The sequence below is a fragment of the Lissotriton vulgaris genome, chromosome 4_1 (genome assembly GCF_964263255.1).
Source record: "Lissotriton vulgaris chromosome 4_1, aLisVul1.2, whole genome shotgun sequence".
Classification (NCBI taxonomy): domain Eukaryota; kingdom Metazoa; phylum Chordata; class Amphibia; order Caudata; family Salamandridae; genus Lissotriton; species Lissotriton vulgaris.
In genome coordinates this window covers 45,274,217-45,296,296 of record NC_141691.1, presented here as the reverse complement: position 1 = coordinate 45,296,296, position 22,080 = coordinate 45,274,217, and the positions used below count along the sequence as shown (strand labels likewise).

The following is a 22,080-nucleotide window of genomic DNA, read 5'->3' as shown; positions in this document are numbered from 1 at the left end:
TCTCCATAAAGTGCATCACAGCCCTCCTGGCGTCCAGTGTGTAGCGCTCTCTCTGTGCTTGGTTTTTGGAAAAAACTAGATATTTGGATTGTTTGCTTGATGTGAAATTAAGACACCACCTTTGGCATGAAGTGTGGGTCTGTTCTCATTACAATCCTACCACTGTGTATCTGCAAGTAGGGATCTTGAAGTGTTAGCGCCTGCAACTCACTTACTCTTCGTAGTGATGCGATAGCCACTAAGAAGGCAGTCTTTAGTGTGAGCATGTGCTGTGGAGCCTTGTGCATCGGCTCAAATGGTGCCTTCAACTGGCTCAGCACTACGTTGAGGTTCCATGCTGGTGCTGGCATCCTGAGGTGCCATTCTCTTTACCCCTTCTAGAAATCTTTACTACTTGTGAGGTGAAGAAACTTTTCCCAGTTTTTCCTTGTGTACGCCACAATCACCGCTAAGTGTACCCTTAGGGATGTGTAGGTTAGTTTACTTTGCAGTAGATGTGTTAAATATTTAAGCAATGTTGACTCCCTTGCGATCTTTCTTTGCAATTTTTCTCTAATGCACAATTGTAAGAATCTTTTTCACTTTTCTACGTAGCATTTCCTTGTGGTAGGCCTTCTTGTCTCCCTGAGCACTGCCATTGTGCTCGCCGGTAGCTTGAGGTGTGCAAACTCTAGCTCTTCAGGAGCCATGCCACCAGGTTGAGGCTCTCCGGCTCCGGGTGTAGCACCCTCCTGTTCTGCCTTGTTAACAGGTCCCTCCGTCTTGGAAACCTGTGTGCTGGTGCCTGCGCCATCTCCACTATTTGTGAGAACCATGACTGTCTGGCCCACTGCAATGCTATGAGTATCAGTGATTGTTGCTGATCCTGCATTTGTCGAGTACCCTGTGTATCAGTGGTATCTGGGGAAAAGTGTATGCAAATGTCTTTGATAAACTTATCCATAGCCCATTCCCTTGTGACCGATGGTCTGGTTGTCTGGATGCGAAGTGTTGGCATTTTGCATTTTGGTGTGTTGCAAATAAGTCTATTTGCGTTGTACCCCACTTCCGGAATACTTCCCGTAATTCCTTTTGGTTGATCTCCCATTCGTGGGATGCTGACGTCTGCCTGCTGAGTCGGTCTGCCTCGACATTATCCTTCCCTGGGAGATGTATTGCTAGTCGGTCTATATTCAGTGGAATGGCCCATGTCCATATCTCCTGTGCTGGCCCTGATAGCGCTACTGATTGTGTTCTTTCTTGTTTGCTGATGTAGAACATGGTCGTGGTGTTGTCTGTTTGGATCAACACCCGGTTTCCGTACAGCTCCTTTTGAAAAGCTTTTAAGGCTAGGAACACTGTTTTTAGTTCCAGGTAATCGATGTCCTTGACCACATCCTGTTGCGACCATAGAACCCACACCTTGAGCTTCTTCATGTGAGCGCCCCACCCCAGCTGGGAGGCGTCCATCGTGATGGTCACTGTGAAGGTATTCCCCATGTGTATATCATAATATGTTCTACCTTTTAACTCAATTACTAAGTTCACTGTCAGATACTAACAAATTAAGTATACTCGTAATATGGCTATGGTTCTCAATCTACGTTCAATTAACTATACTAATAATAAGCATGACAATTAGATCAACCTTACTTTGGCACTAAACGTACGCATGCCTGCTCAAAGGAAAAGCACATGCAATATTCAAATGAAGTATTTTTCTCCTCCTGGCAGCACCAAAATAAACTGTTCACTGCCCTACTACTTTCGCTTTCGTGCATCAACCCCTCCCCCTCTCACAATGGTCCTGTGCACTCTTCCATAACCTTAGTCTGTCTTTTAGATTTCTAAGACTGTGCATTCTTAAACACCGCCAATGACAGTTGCGCCTTTGTCACTTTTTCAACGTCCTACACCGTGCAATCAGTGGTGTTCTACTGTCAGGTTCCTGAATTCCGGTTGACTTGTGCTGCTATATTACATTTTTTTGCAGCCTTGAGAAAGCCCTGGTCTATTGACCGCTTAGGGCTAAACGCATGTCGGCTGTCTTACCAACTAAATTATAATCATATTTTGAACCAACAAGGATGAAATCCAATAAAAACTCTCAAGACAACCTAATCCAACTATATTTTTCAAAAACATAATATCCCAGAACCACAAAGGGAGTCTCCCAACGATATCTAAATACACACATTATTTAAGGAGGAGTACATGCTCAATCCTTCGCCGTACTGATAATCAATGTTGGGCTTTGTGGTAATGGATATTGTACTGCCAGCTGGTGTGAGAAAGTGCCATCTTTCTTGCATTGGTATGCCCCCACTTTTTTGTGAACTGCTGATGTGCTGCGACTGAGTGTGCCCTGGGTTCCTGCCAACCCCTGTGTTCCTTTCCTAAACTGTGTTGAAACTAAAACCCAATTGGCATCTCTGGCAACCTATCAGCCCCTAGTAAATGGTACCCTAGGCACACAGGGCATGGTGACCAGAGAAGACCCCTGAGAGCTGCAGCACCTATTGTGCCACCCTCAAAGGCCCTGTACTCTTACACCCACACACTGCCTTTGCAGGCTGTGTGTCTAAGTAACAGAATTAAACAGAGTCGACATGGCACACACCCCTGTGTGCCAATGCCACAGTACCCACTGCCCTGGCATACTTCAGTCACCCCTCTAGCTGGGTGTCCTATGCCAGAGGTGTGGGCACAGGTGCACCCCCTACAGTGCCCAGGGCCATTCCTGGGCACTGTAAGTGCAGTGATGCCATTAAGAGTATATGGTGCTGGGAGGTTGTCACTACGAACTCCACAACACCATAATGGCTACACTGAAGACTGAGAAGTTTGATATCAAACTTCTCAGCACATTAAACTCGCACTGATGCCAGTGTGGGATTTAATGTAAAGTGCACCAGAGGGCATCTTAGAGATGCCCTCCAAAACCCGAACCTACAATCCACTTCTGGGCTGAGTGGCTGCAGAGGCTGCCACACAGCAGACATGTTGCCGGACCCCTGGGTGGAGAGCCCCCCGCTCTCCTGGGCCTACAACAATGCAAATCCTGGGCGAGGTGCTAGGTCTCCTCCCCCAGGATGGAAAGGGGGAAGCTTTAAAGGCATGCCGCCTCTGTGAGCTTCTCCAGACTATTTGCTGCCCCCAGCAACTGGCCCCCACCAGTTCTGACCGCACTCTGGCGGGAAGACAGGCGGGAAAAACTACGTCAGGAAGGGGGGGTGCCAGCCTATGCCAACACCACCCCTCAGGTGGGGTTGGCATAGGCTGGCACACCCCTCAGGTGGGGGAGACTAGGTGAAGCGCGACCCCGGGCTCCGGCCATCTTGAAGATGGGGAGCCCTGCCCAATCACAACTAGGCTCTTGCCCCCCTCCCACAGGAGAGGAGCAGGCTAGGGGGTGTACCCACCCCAGGACAGGGACCTATTGGTCCCTGCCCTTGCCCTACCTGTAACGCCGCAAAATTCAGTATTTAGGGGCTCCCTGAACCTTCCTTCCTCAGATCCCGATAAGAAAAGAAGAAAGAAGATCAAGAGGAAGAAGACCCGCCGTGTAGCTGCTTACAACAGGATGACAAGAACTGACTTGGCCCCAGACCTACCGGCCTGTTGATCCTGGAACCTGCTCCTGCCTAATCAGGGCGACTCCTGCGGACAGCAACCTTGGGACACCCAGAGTACCTGCCTGCCTTGACCCTCTTAAAGCCTGGGACTCCCATCAGGAGAGGCTCTGCTGCAACAACACCCCTGGTGCCAGCCAGGAAGCTCCGGACCAACCCACTCTGCACCCGCCGAGCCTGGCCCGTGCCTGAGTGATCCAGGACCGCAAGGACGTCCCCCCGCAATTGAGACCCGAAGTCCAGTGCCGAAAGACCCTCCTCGACCACCCCAACGATGCCTGCAGCCTCAGGACAGAGGACCCCTCCGACCACAACCAGCAGGGGGTAAGATTTCCCGACCTCAATAAACACCCCTACACCCGGCGCCCCACGGCCCCCTGTGCCCAACTCCTGGGTGCCTACCTATCCTCCAAGACCCCAACTTACCCCTCGAAGTGTTGGTCGCTCCAGAAGATCCTTCGTCCCCGAACCACTTTCTCACAGCTGGTTATAAATATAAATTAAAAGTAATAAATAAATAGTGAAATCTGTCCTGCAGTGCCCTAGCGTGGATGGGAAGAGCGACGTACTCTAAATCTCGTAAAGGGACTCAGCAAGTGGGATCGTTCTTTCACATAGTATGGGAGTGCCCAGAAATGAAAAGCTATAGGGAAGCTGCGATACAGTGCCTACTAGAAGTATGTGGGTTAGATCTACAACCCCTGTTTAGATGTGGCCTTCTTTATATATGGTACGTTATGTTCCCTTTTCAAGTTCATCGTTGAATAACATTGAGCGCCCGACGGCTCAAAATCACCCTGCACCCAGCCGCCCGAGTGCCCCTGGCAGTGCAACCTGCACCCTATCCTACTTCCCCATTTACCTTGTGCAAGTGACCAGGAGTCCAGCTCCCACAGCCGTGTGGCTGCTAGCCAGCAGCCACCAACCGGAGGCCCCCTTTCCCTCATTGGATAACATTGGGCCTAACTAACTCTGCACCCGGCCGCCCCTGTGCCACTGAGGGTGAACTGTACTTACCTGACCCTGGGGGACCCCTGAGTCTATGCCCAGAACCCGAACTTCACCAGCCAAGTACTCACCTGGAAACCAATAACTCACTTACCTGCCATGGATAACATTGACTGGTTTGACTCGAAAAATCTTCTAAGTGTGAAGTTTTGGAAACTAAAAGTATTCATATAAAATCACCTGAATTCCAAAGTACTCACCCCAGGTTTACTAGTAATCTGTATTTTCTCCATAGGAATCCATTGTCTGCTTTTCTATGAAAGTTCTTCTGTCTACTTTTGAAAACTAGAAATATTCTTTAGAAATCATACGAAATACTGAAACGTAATTACTTACCTGTTTTGAGTTGAGACCCCAGTGCTGGCCCCAAGAGACCAGTACTGGATTACAAAAGTAACAAGATCGTACTTTACCTGCAACCTGAATTTTCTCCCATTTATTAACATTGCCAGATTCCTGTTGAAAAGTTTCTAAGTGTGAACTTTTAAAATAGCTTTTTATTCCTGAAAAATCACTACAATACCTAAAACGTTTTTACTAAACTGTTTTCAGCTTAGACCCAAGGACTGAACCTAGGAGCCAGTCCTGGAATTACCAAAGTAATCAACTGTGTTTATATAAGGAAATCAATTGAGCTCAATGCAAAATTGCGTTTAGAATTGTGTTGCCTACTGCAACCCCTGTACCTATTGTCTTTTCAAAGTTTATTGCCTTTCTGCAAAGTACTCATCTAAGACCTATCGAATTGAGAACAGTATATTTTTTGATACCTGTTGGTTCTAGAAATAAAACAACTATATATTTGATATAAAAACAATTGGCCTGGAGTTCAGTCCTAGAGTGTGTGAAACCTTTTGCTGACTGAGTGTGTACAACAAATGCTTTACACTGTCCTCTGATACTGCCTTACTGCTCGACCAAGCTACCACTTTGGAGAGTAAGGTCACACCTGGCTTTAACCTCTGTTATACCTCTGGGGTTTGTGGACTCTATACACACTGTACCTTACTCTGGTCCAGTATATATAGAGCCACTTTCTCACAGCTAGTTATAAATATAAATTAAAAGTAATAAATAAATAGATCGTATCTGTCCAGCAGTGCCCTAGCGTGGATGGGAAGAGCGACGTACTCTAAATCTCGTAAAGGGAGTCAGCAAGTGGGATCGTTCTTTCACATAGTATGGGAGTGCCCAGAAATGAAAAGCGATAGGGAAGCTGCGATACAGTGCCTACTAGCAGTATGTGGGTTAGATCTACAACCCCTGTTTAGATGTGGCCTTCTTTATATATGGTACGCTATAGACCTCACTCTAAGAACAACTCAGGGCAACTATGGGGACAGTGATCGCTAAACGGAACATAGCAAGGAGATGGGGGGGTTGGGTGTCAAATATACCAACACTGACTGAATGGAAGATAGACATGGACTGGTGCCTGGTGGCTGAGGAAGTGGCCTATAAAAGCAGAGGGTGACCAATGAAACTGGGACAAATTTGGAGAAAATGGAAACTGGGAAAAATTTGGGGAAATTGAACACCCATCAAGGTAACATATTCTCCCCTCCAACTACTAACCCCAGGTGGGGGAGACGGAGAATGAACCCATTTGACGCAAAAGACAGCCCAACCGGAATTAAAGCGTGGGATTGGTTGTTAAACAAATGTACGACTTTGTGTCAATTATAATGCAATTGTACATGGGCGATCTAAAACAAAAATGGATATCTATGTACGTGGCCGTTTTAAAATGATATATGCGATTGCTCTATTCTATGGTTAAATAAAATTATTTGTTTTAATTCTTTATATAAAAAAACAATGTAAACTGACTCTTCTGTTCGTATGCCAGTGTTGATCTGAGCACCGGCAACAGAGAACCGTTAAGAGGCAAAAAAAGTACTTGAACTAAAACATTTATTTCATCTTGAAACGAATCCATCGTTGCGCTGCTGGTTTGTTAGCAGCTTTAAAGCGCTTAGGGGGGAAAGAGAGTCCTAAGTGTCGTCTCTTCTTGATCTTGTCAACAGATTGCTCTTGTAGGTGATCCTAAGAGTTAGGATAATTAAAAGACAAGGAGGAAGTGAAGTGCTCGTGTTCCGGTGCGCCGGAACACCACGGCCAGACTGACTTTGCTTATGTCCCTTTGGATGTTCAACAAGTGCCAAGTCTGGGTCCCTACGGAGGAGAAAATGCTTTTGTCACACAAAGGCTGAGTAGTTCTCACCCTGTTGGTGCGTTAAGAAGTGCTGATCGAATAGCACCTGAATTTCCCCAACCTGGCAGGAGTATGTGGTGAGTTGGCGGAGAAGCAGGCCATCATCAGAAGAAATAAGCGTCCATGTGACCCAAATAATAGGAGCTCTACCAGCATTCCATTTGATTTATTTCAAAATGTTTAATTAATGAGTACCTTATGGTAAGACTTTCAATGGTTTCTGGGACAATTCATCAGCACCAAGAGGTTTTTAAGTGGGTGCAGTGATTCATCCATAGCGCCCCAAAGCTACTATTGCACTCTAATTTGAAAAATCAAGTTACTACCTCTTGTCCAGGCTAACTTTAGGTTTTGGGACAATAGTGATTTACATGGCTTGTGGAAGCAGTGCTTCCCTCCACCAAATCAGAGGAGAGAAGTCTCTAAGCGGTGGGAGAAAGAAATCAATTCCCCAACTGTAGCAATGAACTTGCAGCTTGACATTATTAGATTCACACACTATGCATTTTTCTGCCATCTAGTAATTGAGCCCCAATGATTAACTTTTTTAAAGTTTGTTCTTTAGGTCATCGATGTAGGCGTAGTCTGGAAGAAAGCCAATGTCGCTTCCAAAGGACTGGGCCTTTGGCTTTAGATAATTAAATAGTCTTTATTATCCATCTGCCTATAATACTTTTAAGACAATGTTGTCTCCGATACCCTAGACACGTGCTACAAAGAATTGCCAGAACTCTTTAATGTAGCACAGCGCCAGTCATCTAAAGTATGCAAAACCGTATCTGCTGCTTTAAATGAAAAGGTGTTAACTATCATTTGGCTGAAGTTCTCACAGTAAACTTGTGAATTGTGAAGTGATTTTCCTCCGCCTGGACACGTAAACTAAAGTGGACATGCCCAACTTTTTAAATACTATACGCCCTGCCCTATGGACACATAGGACCTACCTTAGGGGTGACTTACCAGTATTAAAAAGGGAGATTTGGGGCTGCCAAAAGGTTTAGTTTGCCAGGTTGAATTTGCCACTTTAATGCTGTACACTAAGGCTGGAAGGGCAGGCCTGCAGACATGCTTTGTGCTGTCACTTTAGTGGTGGAATAATAGATGCTGCAGTCTACTGGTGTCATTTAACTTACGAGCCTTGGATGGCCAGAGTACCATAAACTAGTGACTTACAGGTAAGTTAAATGTGGCAATCACAGATTAGTCAATTCTATATGTTTTTAGGGTTCAGCATGCCCCATGATCAGAGTCAGTAGACAGGCACTAAATCTAGCAAAACGTGGGTCCCCAAGACAAAGGTAAGGAGCAACAGCAGATAACCTTCATAGTTTACCTTGAATTTTCAGCAGAAACTTTGTGTAAACCCCCTATCAGGACCAATCCCTGTGAGGATTTGGTCTCCCTCAACAATGTCAGGCCTTCTGTAAACTTTTTGCCTCAGACTAGACTGTCTTGGTCCAGCTCTTCCCCAACTACCATCTCGGACTAGGGGACATTTGCCTACCTGCCCTGATCTGGGATAGGACTAGCGCAGACTACCCATGAAGGCAACCAAGCAGGTGAATAGACCCACCAAGACCAGCAAGGAGGTCCTCCCAGTCAGGCATTGGTCCCCACGAGAGAACCAGTGCTGCTCCACAGGCAAGCAGCCAGCAAAAGCCACTGTCAGCTGCCAGTGTCAGGAAGAGGACCCCTAGCTCTCCCCTGAAAGGCAGACGCACCAGGAATAGGCCTCACTTCCCTGGGGTTAGAAAGGAGTCATCCACCTGCTCTTCCTCAAAACTCTTTGGTTCTTTTGAGTGGGGGCTACAACCTCAGAAGGTAGGCAGCCTACTTCGATCCTCTTTTGTCCGTGGCGGAGTGCTGTGACTGAACTAGGCAGACACCCCATCCCCCTTGAGGGTGATACTCTACGGGTGTCCTGGAGGAGCCTTTCGCCGTGACAGGGCAGGTGATACTTCTGGGTCAGCAGCGGCCTCACCAGGGCCAGCCTTGGAGCCCTTTCTCTTTCAGGGCCCTTTGTCTGCTGCGTTAAGAGACAGTTCCTCCAGTATTGAGCAGGTGGGGTGACCTGGGCAGCCAACAAATTTGGGTAATTTCCCATCTGTGGGAACTTGTTGCCTAGGATACAGTCTAGAGGGGGGTCACAAAGGACCACCAACCTTCTCTAGGTAAGGGCTCCCTCCCATTCTAGGGACAAAAAGGCCATAGGACGGACAGTCTATCCTGCAGGCAACCCAAAGAAACCTGAGAAAATCTGATGCCCAAGGACACCACTGCACCCGTCGCACCAAACCAGAGTTGAAGTGGGCCAGTGGTGTCAGCGTGGTCCCCCAGCCCTCCAGAGACTGAGTCCACTGTGGTTTCGCCACTCGTGGACTTCCAAACATCGTCTGCAGCCTCTAAACACAGTCTCCCTCTACTGCAACTGCTCCCAGTAAGGAAAACCCGACACCTAAAGATACCTTTGCACCATCGCCTCTGGGCCGGGGAGAAGAGGACCAAAGGTGTCCCAAAGACCCCGAGCATCGTGAGAGCAACCGTTGGTTGAGCCCCAACTCGCCCCCCAGTCAAAGCCTGCAGCCTCTTTATGCAAAGACGGATCCCAATAGAGCAACATTGGGCACCCAACGCGGTTTTGCGCCCAGCTGCCACAGTGCCACTGGTGGTATTATGCAGGTGCCATCTTGGACCTTGCACACCACTCACCTTAACTCCTGGAGATTAGTCCAGTCAGTCACTGCACTGTACCTGTAGGCGGTACTTGTATTTTTGAATACAAAAGTATTTCTATTACAAAAAGTTCTTACCTGATCGAACTAGTTCGGAGGCCTAAATATATATAAAGATATAAATTGGTGTGGATCTCCTTATTGAGTTGTGTGCATCATTTATTGACTATTGTGTACATTTCCAGATGACTTACACTCCCCTTTAAAAATCCTAGGGCTGCTCGACCACACTACCCCTGGAAGAGCACCTTGGGATTGCTAGAGCAGGCCCCTCTCCACACACAAGAGAACACCTGGACGCTTCACACTGTATATATCTCATTTTGATATTTCATATCAAGAGTCCGCTTCCTACACCGGCACACTGGAATTTGTTTTTAGAAATGATCTAATGGAAGAGGAAAACTGGAAGCTGACCTCCGAATCAACGTCAGAATAAGCAGAAATACAGGAACTGATCTCAGCATTCAGCAGCGGCTCTTTTGAGAAGCTCTGCCCTGTCACTTATGATCTGTAGAAAGCCTATACCACGCCACAGGACGTCAACTAACGGCGCATAGGAGCACTGGCAAGAAAACACTCTTGATCCCGTCTGGTGCCTGGGAAAACTCAAAGGTTAGGAGTCTGCAGTTACAGACGGGCTATTGCTAGAATCTTCGGAGTGGGAATAAAGCCTAAAGATGGGGTAATGGAAGCTAGTATGGGACAGGGGCGTTGCATTAAGCACGATATACAAATTTAAAGCTGTACTATAGTTTCGGGTCAGATGCTATTTTGTGTTATACTACATTAAATGAAACAAAACATACTGCAAAATTTCCTGAAAGCATGAATAATCAAACAATTACAAAATGTTAAAAAAGCAAGAGTTTTACTGTATTTTTCACAAAGCAATACGAAAGTGACTAAAAATGGAAAATCCCAACATACACGTTCTACTTGTGAGTGGGTGCTACATAATGCACCAGTTTCCACAGGTGGGAGGTATTGCAAAAGTGTAACTTATTGTGCTACATGATACATTCCCTAGTGGATAGAGAAATTTTAAATATCGATATCCACCCCAATGCAGGACCATCGGTTGGCTGAACGTGGCAAAACCAATATAGGTGGTCAATGTACGTGATGGTAAAGCTTAAAAACATGCAGAACCGAGAGAACATGATGACTTGGATGCATTACACACGACAGCATCACATCTCCCTCTCAATAGGAGGCATGAGATGTGCATTTTACACATGCACAGCGGGAGCTTCCATTGCTTACCTGCCAGTCAAGGATCTCAGGCTTTCCAGTGAAGAGATTGTTACAGTAATGGCAGGTCAGGTGGATGCCCCCTTCAGGAGTTGTGCGCTAAAAGGGCAAGAGAGCAGAGGGTCAAAGCAGAGCGGACAGCATGTAATACATTATATGGCACAGGAAGAACTCCAAAGGACAGAGAACAGGGTACCATCTACAAATCAGAGGCATCTGGAAAGTGGCAGATTCATGAAAGCAAGTGAGTGCAGCAAAACGTGGCAGACCTAGAATGAGGTGACAACACAAACTTGCACAAGGGATTATGCAAATAACCATCATAGGAGAATATAAACAGGCAAAGCTGCTAACAGTTTAAAAAAAAAAAAATAATGCACAGAACACCCTTCCCAAAAAAAGGACCAGTAACGAGAGCAAACAGGGAGGATAAGTAGAGATATGCAGAAGTGGACCAAAGAACGCACAGAAAGGCATAGCAGCAACAAGCTAATGTTGCCCCTCAAGCTGAAATGTCCTTGTAAAGAATGTGCATGCTCACACGAGAATGCAAGCAATAATAAATAGCAGAAGAATAACCCTGTAAATGTGTGTAAGAGGCAGTAGTAGGAAAGTGAGTGTGCATTTGGAAAGGATGGCAGAGCACGAGTATGAGCTCAAGATGAGGCAGTCAGCACTAGATACAATGACATTTTGGTACCTGGAATTTGGTCCAGCAGCTTGGGCTACAAAACTGGTAGACAACACGATCAGTCTTGTTGTAATACACAGGCTCGGAGAGGCTGCGCCTGCACAGACTGCACGGCCGGGCTGGACCTGCACAGAAACCACAAAGGAAGAAGCTCATCCAGGGCTCCCGATGAGATATCAAATCTTCTGTGCCACCACCTACTTCGCTGACTAGAACCACAGCTGGAAATAACCGCTAGCTCATAACCTACTACAGTGACTAGACCCACAGCCAGAAAGAAGCGCTAGCCCATAACTTACTCCGGTGACTAGAACCACAGCGGGAAAGAAACACTAGCCCGTAACCTACTCCAGTGACTAGACCCACAGCGGGAAAGAAGCACTAGCCCATGGCCTACTCCAGTGACTAGAAACATAGCGGGAAAGAAGCACTAGCCCATGGCCTACTCCAGTGAATAGAACAGCACCGCATGAGCAATTCTATAGTATGAAGACTGGGAGCTGCAAAGGACAAGGGGCTCAGATGCACAAAGTGCACCTCCACTTAAAAATTCTCTGTAATTTTCATAAAAAGTAGAGTAGCCCCTCTTTCTAGAAGTTAATCTCAAAAGGAAACATACAGACATTTAATCTTTTAGAATAATTAAGTGCAAACAATGCAAGTTCTGTCAAAGGTTTGATTGGCACGAACTCCAATAACTGAGCGGAGGAGTGCGAGATATCTTGTTTTCCACTCGCCAGCAAGGCTACAGTGTGCACTAATGCTGCATTAAAAGCAGCAGAGCAGACTATTTGTGCATTTCTAGCCAGGACACTTCAGAGCAGCTCATGTTCCACAGGTGCCATAAAGCTTGAACATGGGCACCCCATCCATAAAGCAGGTGTGCAAGGGCCACTTACCGGTCAGGCCGGACTGCTTGACCTTGTGGGAGGTGATACAGCAGACTGAGCAGAAGAGCCCCGTCCGGTTGTTCTTGTCCACGTTGGAGAGCATGTCAAAGTTCTTGCACAGCGTCTTGCACCACATACACGGGAAAACCTTTGTGTTTTTCTGCACGCACAAAACAAAGACTGACGATGATTACCAAATCTACCTCCAGGTTTGAAATTAACACACGGCATGGCATAGTCTGTAGACGTGCAGCAGAAGAACCACAGCCGTCAGACTTCAAACAGGCCCACCAGTCCTTGAAACGTAAAAACTAATGTGCAATTGCAAGGCCATTAACAGACCGATGATTAGCAACAACAAAGTTGGCACACCCATCTTGTCGGCTACTTTTTTTAGAAGCAGCGGGGGATGTTTATGTCAGTCTCATACACACACCAGCTCATTCCCCCAGAAGCCATCACCTCCTAGCAACTGTCACAATTAAAGAATACAAGCTGGACTGTGCATAGCTTCTTTACCCATCTAATGCCATACATGAAGCTCAGCCATCACCCCCACAGAGGCCCGGCCATGTGCACGCCTGCCAGACTATGGCAGTCTGTGGTCACTGCACACAAAATAACGCTCCTGCATATAATTTGTAGCTCTCACGTCTGCAGAAAACCCCTCACAATCTCCACGTTTCCATCCAAAGTGTGACACACAGAGCTCTCACCTCTAGTGCATTTCATCTAGTCCCCGCAGGCAGACCATGCTGTCTGCACAAGAACTAGCTTTCACTTGCACACAGGATCTGGGACTCATGCAGTGTGAAGACTTTCAATCCCCGGCACAACCCTACAGGGAAGCGCTACCTTTTTGTAGCCATTCAGACAGGTAGAATTGCAGAAGCGCTTTTGCTGTCCCTCGTGGAAGAGGTACTCCAGTGGCAGGCCCTTGTTGTAGATGTAGATGCCACAATTGTCGCAGCAGTTGGTTTTCAAGCCTTTGGTCGCTCGGAATTTGGTAAAACAGGAGTCGCTGCAGAGCCGGTGCACCACGTTTCCATTGCTGACCTCGTGCTGGATCTGCACACAAACAGGACGAAAGGCCAACAATTAACTATGTAGAAAAACATATCCTGTTGGATAGATTGAGGAGAAGGAAAGAAACTACATCTCCTCAGAATTAACTTCCCTGTCCCTAGTCAATCTGCTAATGGCAATTCAGACTCAAACGGAAGCCATTCTTCTAATCAGAACCGAAAGCCTTCAATTCCACACACAACCGGAAGCGAGACCCTTTTGTCCTTTTAGTCGAGTCTCGTGACATTAGGTTATAAGTTTTCAAGAGCACACAGCTGCCCAACCAGGCGCCCCAGCACTATACCTGAATCAGTAGGAGGCAGAGTAAATTTTGAGTGGGTTACTTTAGACATTATGCTGAATTAAATACATAAGTTCCGAAGTGCTGTCATTGCTTAGTCCGCCTTCTTCATCGACGGAGTCTTCGTCGAAGAGATGGACGTCAACGGGAGGGATGTCAACAGGAGAGATATCAACGATGAGATTCTCGTCGACGGTATGGGCCCCGAAATGGCCGCCATCATTGTTCCTACCGTCAAAGTAGCTGACGACGTGACTAATACTTGTCGTCGTTGACGATCGAGGAGTTGTCATCGACTATTATGAGGAAGATTTTTCAGTCCTTATGCCTCACAGAATCCATGGAGCAGGTTCTATGATGTTCCTTCTCCTTTCTAACAGGAGTGGTGGGAACAGATGTCGCAGGCTCTGAAAAGACTTTATGGTGCTGCTCCTTTTTAGAGCTCTTATTCTCTTGAGAGGGTTTGAGGTGTTTCCTGCCCTTTCCCGGGGTGTCATCCTAGGATCTGAATCTCGTGAGGCCTGGATGAGCCATCACGGTCCTCCTCAGAAGACTTTTGTTGCTTAGTGGATTGGAACCACAACATCAGCCTCCCCTCTCTATCCCTTAGAGTTTTAGATGAAAAAGTGCAACAGATTTTGCACGTTTTTACCTCATGAGTAGGGTGGAGGCAATAAATACAGTCTTTGTGTGGATCGTCCACATGAACTTTGTTCCTGCCACAGGTCTTACAAGAGCGGAAAAGGCCTTCTTTATCTGACATGTTTTGCTAAAGATACATTTTTAGGAAAAACTCCAGAATATTGAATGAAGAAAACTGAGTAGAACTCAACAGTGGGGAATGATTCAGGCATGTGAATCTATGAAAGATACCCCAATACCCCAAACAAGTCATAATCGCTGTTCCTCTTCAAAGAAGCTAAAGAGAACAAAATTACCAAACTTCTGAAAAAGATTAGATCAGTTTTAGTTTACTAGCAAAAAGTACCTGCTTGAATAACACCCAACGTTGGCAAGTTTGCTAATAATTGATTGGGCTCTTGAGTAATTCTAGGCAGCATGAAATAAATCTGTCACTAGCCTCTATCTTGATTAAATAAGCATTAGTAAATCCAATAGGTCTGGTGTTGGCTAATAGCCTCTTGGCTTTATCACAGTGCGCTTTATTTTTGGGGAACTTTATGATCAGGAAAGCGGTCATGGCCTCCTCAATCAAAAAAAAGAAAATAACACTGGCTAAACGGAAAAGCATTTTTGGTCTCAAAAAGCACACATTGCCACAGTGGTCACAGTCTCTGAAGGAAAGTGCTGTGTGTTGATGTACTCCCTCTGAAACCCAGAGTGACTTTAGCCAATGACTGAAGTGGGCTGACCCACTGCCCCACGCCGTATGGTATAGTAAGCAGAAGAAAAATGTGACAGACAATAACAGACCAATGGATGAAGAAGGCTGGAAAACCCCTATCAGTAAGTGTATTATAAATATATATTTTAGTAAAATCAGAAGGTCACGCCTAAAACCTCAGCTCTAAAAAAACAAAATGTGTCACAGTGATGGAAGGACAAGGCTACCTGAAGAATTTGGAAATAGTGGTGGTCTAGTCCCTGAACTGCAAGCTCATACAGATAAATTCCAACTGTCAGACTCCTTTCTGCAGTTTGGAGCAGAATCCATGCTAGTATAACTTGTCGAGGACATCTCAGCAGCTGCAGACAGAGAGAAACAAATAGTTTCTTCCCGGTCAGTGTTGTTTTGCAGCTAGAAGATCTTTCTGGATTCACTATGCTGTGCATTATTCCGCGGTCTAGTTGTTGGGTCCGGAATCGTAGTATTTTTTCGGGGGGGGGGGGGGGGGGGGGGGGGGGGGGTTCGTCACCCAGGTGGGGGTCGACGTTCCACCATTTGGTGTCCTTTCTGTGACGTCGGCACGCTTCCTGCGATAGTTCCCACCTTTGGGCGCCATCTTCAGATTCTTTTTTTCTTGTTTTTGTGTCATGTTTGTTTATCCTTTTCCAATCTTTTCAAGTTCTTCCTTAATTTAAAGGAACTCCAGATTTGTCTCTTAAAGAGTGTGATTGTATATTGTCTTTGTATTCTCTCCTCCTCCTGCCTCATCTTTCTGGCAGAGGTGGGTGGGTTCGCTAGTGAAACCAGAAAGATCTTCAAGTTGCAAAACTACACCGACAGGTAAAAAACTATTTGTTTTGCAGCGTGAATCTTTCTGGATTCACTATGCTGTCCATAGACTTTGTAGCGGTTTGTTATGTTTGTGGCGGCTGGGTGGAAGATGAGCGTTTGTTGTTGAATATATGTTGAAGCACTTTCTGTCCTACTTGTGGTTCCTTGTTCATTTGTATATCCACGCAGTAGTGCTAAGTGAACGTGTGCACTGAAGCCCATGTTACCACCAGGCATATGTCTTGAATGGGTGTGTTAGCCAGTAAGGCTATTTCTGCTCCCTTTTTCCTTGTAGAGTGGGCTTCTGCCCCTCCTAGTAGTTCTTGACCTGCCTGCTTGTGGCAGAATTGTATAGTTTGTGCGATCCATCGTGTGATGGTGCCCTTCGTTACTGGCCTTCCCATGAAACTGCTTGCGAAGGACATAAAGTACTGCTTTGTTTTCCTGTGTTCCTTAGTTCTTTCTATGTAGTGCATTACTACCCTTCTAGCGTCCAGAGTGTGCAGTGCCCTCTCCGCGCTTGTGGATGGTTTCTAAAAGAAGCTTGGTATCTGTATTATTTGGTTCATGTGAAACCATGACACCACCTTTGGCATAAAGTGTGGGTCGGTTCTCATTACCGCCCTGTCATTGTGTATTTGAATGTAGAGTTCCTGTAGCGTCAGCGCTTGCAGCTCGCTTACCCTGCGTAGCGAGGTGATTGTTACTAGAAAGGCTGTCTTCATTGTGAGCATTTGTAGAGAGGCCTTATGGATGGCTTCAATTGGCGCTTTCATAAGCTCTGTTAGAACTAAATTATGGTTCCACGCCGGTGGCGGCTTCCTTTTTTTTGGGGGGGGGGGATCCTTGTAGCCTCTTCCAAGAATCTCTTTACTACTTGGCTGTAAAGAAGCTCTCTCCGGTCTCCCCTCTTGTGTAGGTTACTAGCGCTGCTAGGTGCACTCTCAGCGAGTTAGAGCTTAGGTAAATATTTTAGTACAGTTGATTCCTTGATCATTTTCTTGTGTAGTGGTGTTTGCAGGCGTCCGGTTTCTTTGTCCTCAGCAGCCTCGGAGTCTTTCTTTGGTGATTATTTTGAAAAGTCAGTCCTCCCAGGGGCTCTGGATTTCGTTGGCTGCAGGACAAGGCAATTTTTGGCGCAGGATCTCTGGAAACTGCTGGTAGGCCAGTAGGGCTGGGACCAAGTTAGGTTTTCTCTGCAGTCTTCTCTGCTGGGCGTCTTCTTTCATCCTTCTTCGTAGGTTGCAGAAATCTGCTCTCTTCATTCAGGGCAGCCCCCTAAATACTTTATTTAGCGGGTTTTTTAGGGGGCTACTGACCTTAGGTGACTACACCCTTGTTGTGCTCACCCCACGTGGGGGAGTGGGCCCATCCCGAATCCTGATTGGAGAGTGCATGCCATCTGCAAGGCAGCAGGCACTGAAGAGTGGACTTCACCCTGCATCCCCCCCACCTGAGCAGCGAGGCTGGCAGAGGTCGCACACCTTCTGGGCTCCTCTCATTTTGCGTGTGTGTGGTTTTTTTTAAGGGTGGCACAATATGTGCGGCAGAGGCCTTCCCTAGTCACAGTGCCCTTGGGACCCTGGCACCTTTTACAAGGGACTTGCATGTGGCCAGAGAAGGGCCAATTGTGAGTACCAATGTATAGTTTTGGTAAACAACCAAGGCCCTGGGCACACGATTGGCAGGGGCCCAGGGCACATCAAGTCAAAGTGCAAAATAAATCTGGCAAAAAGTCAGGGGCTACTGCAACAGAAGCCCAGCTTCCTACACTGGGGCAGGGGAGTGAAATTAGTAAAAGAACCTTGCATCAAGACAGTTATCAAACTCAGAATAATTTCTAATAAAAAGGCAAGAATGCAATCCTACCAATCACCTTTTGATAACTGAATGCTTTTCTAATAAAAAATATCTTTTTTAGCTCTTTGATTCGTATATATTGTTAGGAATTAAAGCCAATGAAAGGAATTACATTATCCTTATTCTGGAAACAACCAATGAAAACTGTATTTAATCAAGCCAAACAAACCAAAAATATGTTTAAGGAGAGATTCATTATATATTGATTTAGTTATTTTCTGTGGAAACTAATAAAATCAAAACATGAAATATGCGGACAGTATGGACAATTAAATATATTTAGGACACTGATTAAGGACTGATGTGGAAATTGTATAAGACTCTAAAATATCAAGATGGAATTATAAAAATATAAAATAGTGTATTTCACATTATATAGTAAATGTACCACTACTACATATTATGTATTACTATTATGAGTATTTATAAAGGATACAATTGAATGAATGAATGAATGAAATAAAATTTATAAACGCGCTACTATGCCCAGTGGGCGTCAAGCCGCCTACTCTATACCAACCCTGTGGTCAGAGTGAAACTGGGACCATACGTCTCAGCCGCCATTCCAGTGAGGCGGGGCACGAGACAGGGCTGCCCGTCTTCTTCGCTCCTGTTTGCGGTCGCTATGGAGATATTGGCGGAGTCGCTAAGGACACAACTCCATGATGGCATACTGTTGGGAGATGGCACACATGTGGGGTCACTATACGCCGACGATCTGCTGATCTACCTAAGATACATCACTCAGGTGCCAGAACAACTGGCCCAAATCCTCTGTGAATTTGCTGCGGTGTCTGGGTTAAAAGTAAACGTAGCTAAATATAAACTGTATGCTTTTAAAGGGGACTGTTGCAACCAAGGCCTGTTACTCAAAGACGTGAGAGTGCAGTGGAGCACGGACACATTTAGATACCTGGGCATACGGGTGTATCGCCAACCACTAGACCTCTTCGATGGTAACCTAGGCAGAGCACTGACAGCCATTAAATCCCAGATGCAATTCTAGAGTACAATCCCTCTTGCTCAGGTCGGTAAAGTGACACTGCTCAAAATGGTGGCCCTGCCGAGATTTCTGTACTACTTTGCCAATCTGCCCATCTATGTCCCCGCTTCCTTTTTTTCTGCACTGGAGAAGATAGCCAGAGATTTTATCTGGGGTCGCAATTGACACAGGGTGGCGATTAAAAAACTATACTGACTCATTGATCACGGGGGGCCTGGCAGCGACTTGCTTTGGTAGCCCAACTTCAATGGATTGTCAGATGGATAGCAGACCTCCAGCGAGATGACACAGCGACCACATGTCCACCATACACGCTCTCCCAGATCCTTGAGCTCTTCCACCCCGGCCCGCGGGTGCGGCCTCCTGAACCCCAATTCCTGAACATAGTTTACAGGTGTTACCGTAGAAGACTCTAATTAACCCGGGACACAATGCTTTATGCCCCTGCACTCCCTCTGGAGAGTGCCCCTCCGGGCTAAACAACACTTACAACTGCTACACTGCAGCATTGGCACGATGCGGGTGTACAAACGCTAGGAGATCTCCATCTTGAAGGCTCGCTTATTCACTACACTACACTAGTGTCTGACGAGAGACTTCTGGCAGGGCAATTCCTCCTTCACTGGTCATTGATAGCTACACTTTCAGTGAAATGGGGAGACCTTACAACAGAACCGCAACCACATCTTACTGTGCATATTTACATGTCATGGGACTTGGGAGACACCTGATGCGGTGGTTCGCGGCCTCTTTGCGGCAGCACACAGCGGTAAATCTACGACCCCTCCGACAGGAATGGAAACACGACCTGGGCTGACAATTCACAGATAAAGACTGAGTGGGCGCTGGCTAGCCCAGTACAAATCCCTAGGAACGCTAGATTTAGACAAATCCAATACTACATCACACAAAGAGCGTACCTCACACCAGCCAACATCAACAGATACTTCCACCGCACTGACTCAGCCTGCCCCAGATGTGCTACAGTGAATGCAGACTTGGTGCACATGCTTTGGGGCTGCACTAGACTGAACGTGTAGTGGGAGGGGGTAGCGAACATGCTCCAAGCCTGCACAGAGAGAGAGATACCTTTCGACTCGCCAACTTATTAACATCACACATTACGTAGAACACGAAACACCAAAGTTCCCTCCAAATTCCCAGACCTGGGCATGGTGGCAGCGAAGAGATTAATCACAAAGAAGTGGAAAGCACCTGAACCCCCACACATACAGGTGTGGCGGAGTGCCACTCTCGCATGGGCCAGGGCTGAAGGTATAGCGATTCAGCGAGAGGAAATCATAGGCCTTAAGAAAATACCTATATCCACCAGTTGGGAAGCGATTCTGGCGGCACTACAACAGTATTCGGATCAGCCAGATCAGCCCATACATAGATCTGACCCGGTGGAGTGACTCTGCGCACGTGTCAAACACCCTTCAACCATTAATAGGCACTAGACTTCTTATCCTCAAACTGTGAATGGACACTCCGGAACGTGCACGCTACGGCCATCAACTATCAAGGCAATAAACAGGAGCACATTAAACTGCACACACGTACACAAATACTAGCAGCTGCATGGAGCTGCTCCAGCTCTTTTCCAAGTTCTGTACCCCATCTCTCCCAGGTTTTATTTTCCCCTTTCCTTTATCGAATGTACAAAGTGTCAGATGTACCTAAGCTGAGCAGGATTTGGTGTGATGTTTACTATGCAGCACATCTATACATCGAACAATGTAATATGATGTATGTGATGTGCCCAGCCAATTGTACCATATACGAGCTGACATGCCATCCTACCTGCTGCGGAAACATGTGTAGTACATCATATATGTAAGAAAAGAGATAAAGACTGTTGATACATGTTGTAACAGTATGTTTCAATTGCTGGAAGTCAAACTGTAAAGCTTACAAAACAATAAAGATATATTTTTTTAATGAGTATTTATAAAGGATACTTTGCTAATTTGTGCCAACATCCTCTTTCTCGCATTAATATTTATAAGTAGACATGCGACGTTCATATTGAACTGTCATACTTATAAGGAAATGAACGAGTTAAAATCAGACATACAATGCATTTCTAGAACTAATGGCTAGATGTACAAAGCCTTTTTGTGTTCAAATGTACAAAGTCCTAATAGTAATTTGGTAATCTGTTACTGAATAGCAAATTGGGTTTGCGAATTTAGTATTTGGAAGGGGCGTGATTAGGGTGTCCACTGCAAATACCGGTTCGCATTGGTGTGTATGAATGTTGTGCGACCGAAATGTGGTCGCAAGACATTAGCACTTAACAGTAAACCCATTCGCAAATGGGAATGGGTCCCCAAGAATGGTTGAAACATTTTTCTTAAAGAACAGGCAGTGGTCTCTTGAAAGATTCAACTTAAATGGTTCATTGTTTTCTCTTTAAACGCATCCTGTTAATCAAACAGGCTGCGGTATACTAAAAAAGGGCTCTCGCTGCGCGAGCCCTGACAAAAAGGATGCTTTATTTAAAAGCAATCACAGACACGGTGGTCTGCGGAGCCCAGCAGGCCACCATCCCTCTGATGGCAGCTTATCGTAGTGGGTCGCAAACTGAGACCAACCTCATTAAATTTCATGAGGTAAGTCTATTTGCAAGCCACTACAAATCGCTCTTTTTGTACATTAGTGACAGCAATTTCCAATTAGTGATTTTGTTCGTACAGCTAACCCAAAGTTCACTGAAGATGATCAATATGTGCAACTGTGAATAAGCATCTGAACAAAAAGTGTTCTGAATGTTAACAATATGTATGCCTGGGGAAGGAGCCAGGCGGGCGACCAAGATGGCCGCCTAGTGTTTCGGCACCGCCGATCCCACTCTCCCACCGCAATATCCTGAATTAATCCTGGTCCCCCAATCATACCCCTGTGTGTGCGACAGGATGCGGTGCCCGCCGGCGAAAGAACGGGCATCCTCCGCGGCCTGGTGGCGGAGCGGCGCCGCCTGGGAGTTCGAGGCCTGGTCTGGTGATCGGACCGGGGCCTCGCCTGGTTGTGGATCCACCTTGCAGTGTGTCAACAGCGGGGCCGGAGGGGGCTGTGGACCCGGACCCGCCCGATCGGCGGATTAATGAACGCTGTGTGGCCCGAGTCTCCTGACTACGCTGGGACATAGCGGGACCCGGGAGCCGAGCGCAGGGGGCTGTGTAACGGTGCCCATGAGGATCGAGCGTTGGCGAGGCAAACCTGCCGGAAGAACGTGGGGCGCCCGACCTCCAGAACAAGGAAGGTCAGT

At 46.5% G+C, this 22,080-nt stretch overlaps 1 protein-coding gene across 5 annotated transcripts in view; it reads right to left on the bottom strand.

Moving 5' to 3' along the window:
- ZMYM3 (zinc finger MYM-type containing 3) overlaps positions 1–22,080 on the bottom strand; it is a 539,665-nt gene that overhangs the window by 313,084 nt on the left and 204,501 nt on the right. For all 5 annotated transcript variants that reach the window (XM_086918270.1, XM_086918269.1, XM_086918272.1 and 2 more), the window contains exons 7-10: positions 13,257–13,469; positions 12,411–12,561; positions 11,521–11,636; positions 10,833–10,919 (exon numbers count right to left, since the gene is read on the bottom strand). In XM_086918270.1, the coding sequence (XP_086774396.1) occupies positions 10,833–10,919; positions 11,521–11,636; positions 12,411–12,561; positions 13,257–13,469 (567 nt within the window). The remainder of the gene's footprint in view (positions 1–10,832; positions 10,920–11,520; positions 11,637–12,410; positions 12,562–13,256; positions 13,470–22,080) is intronic.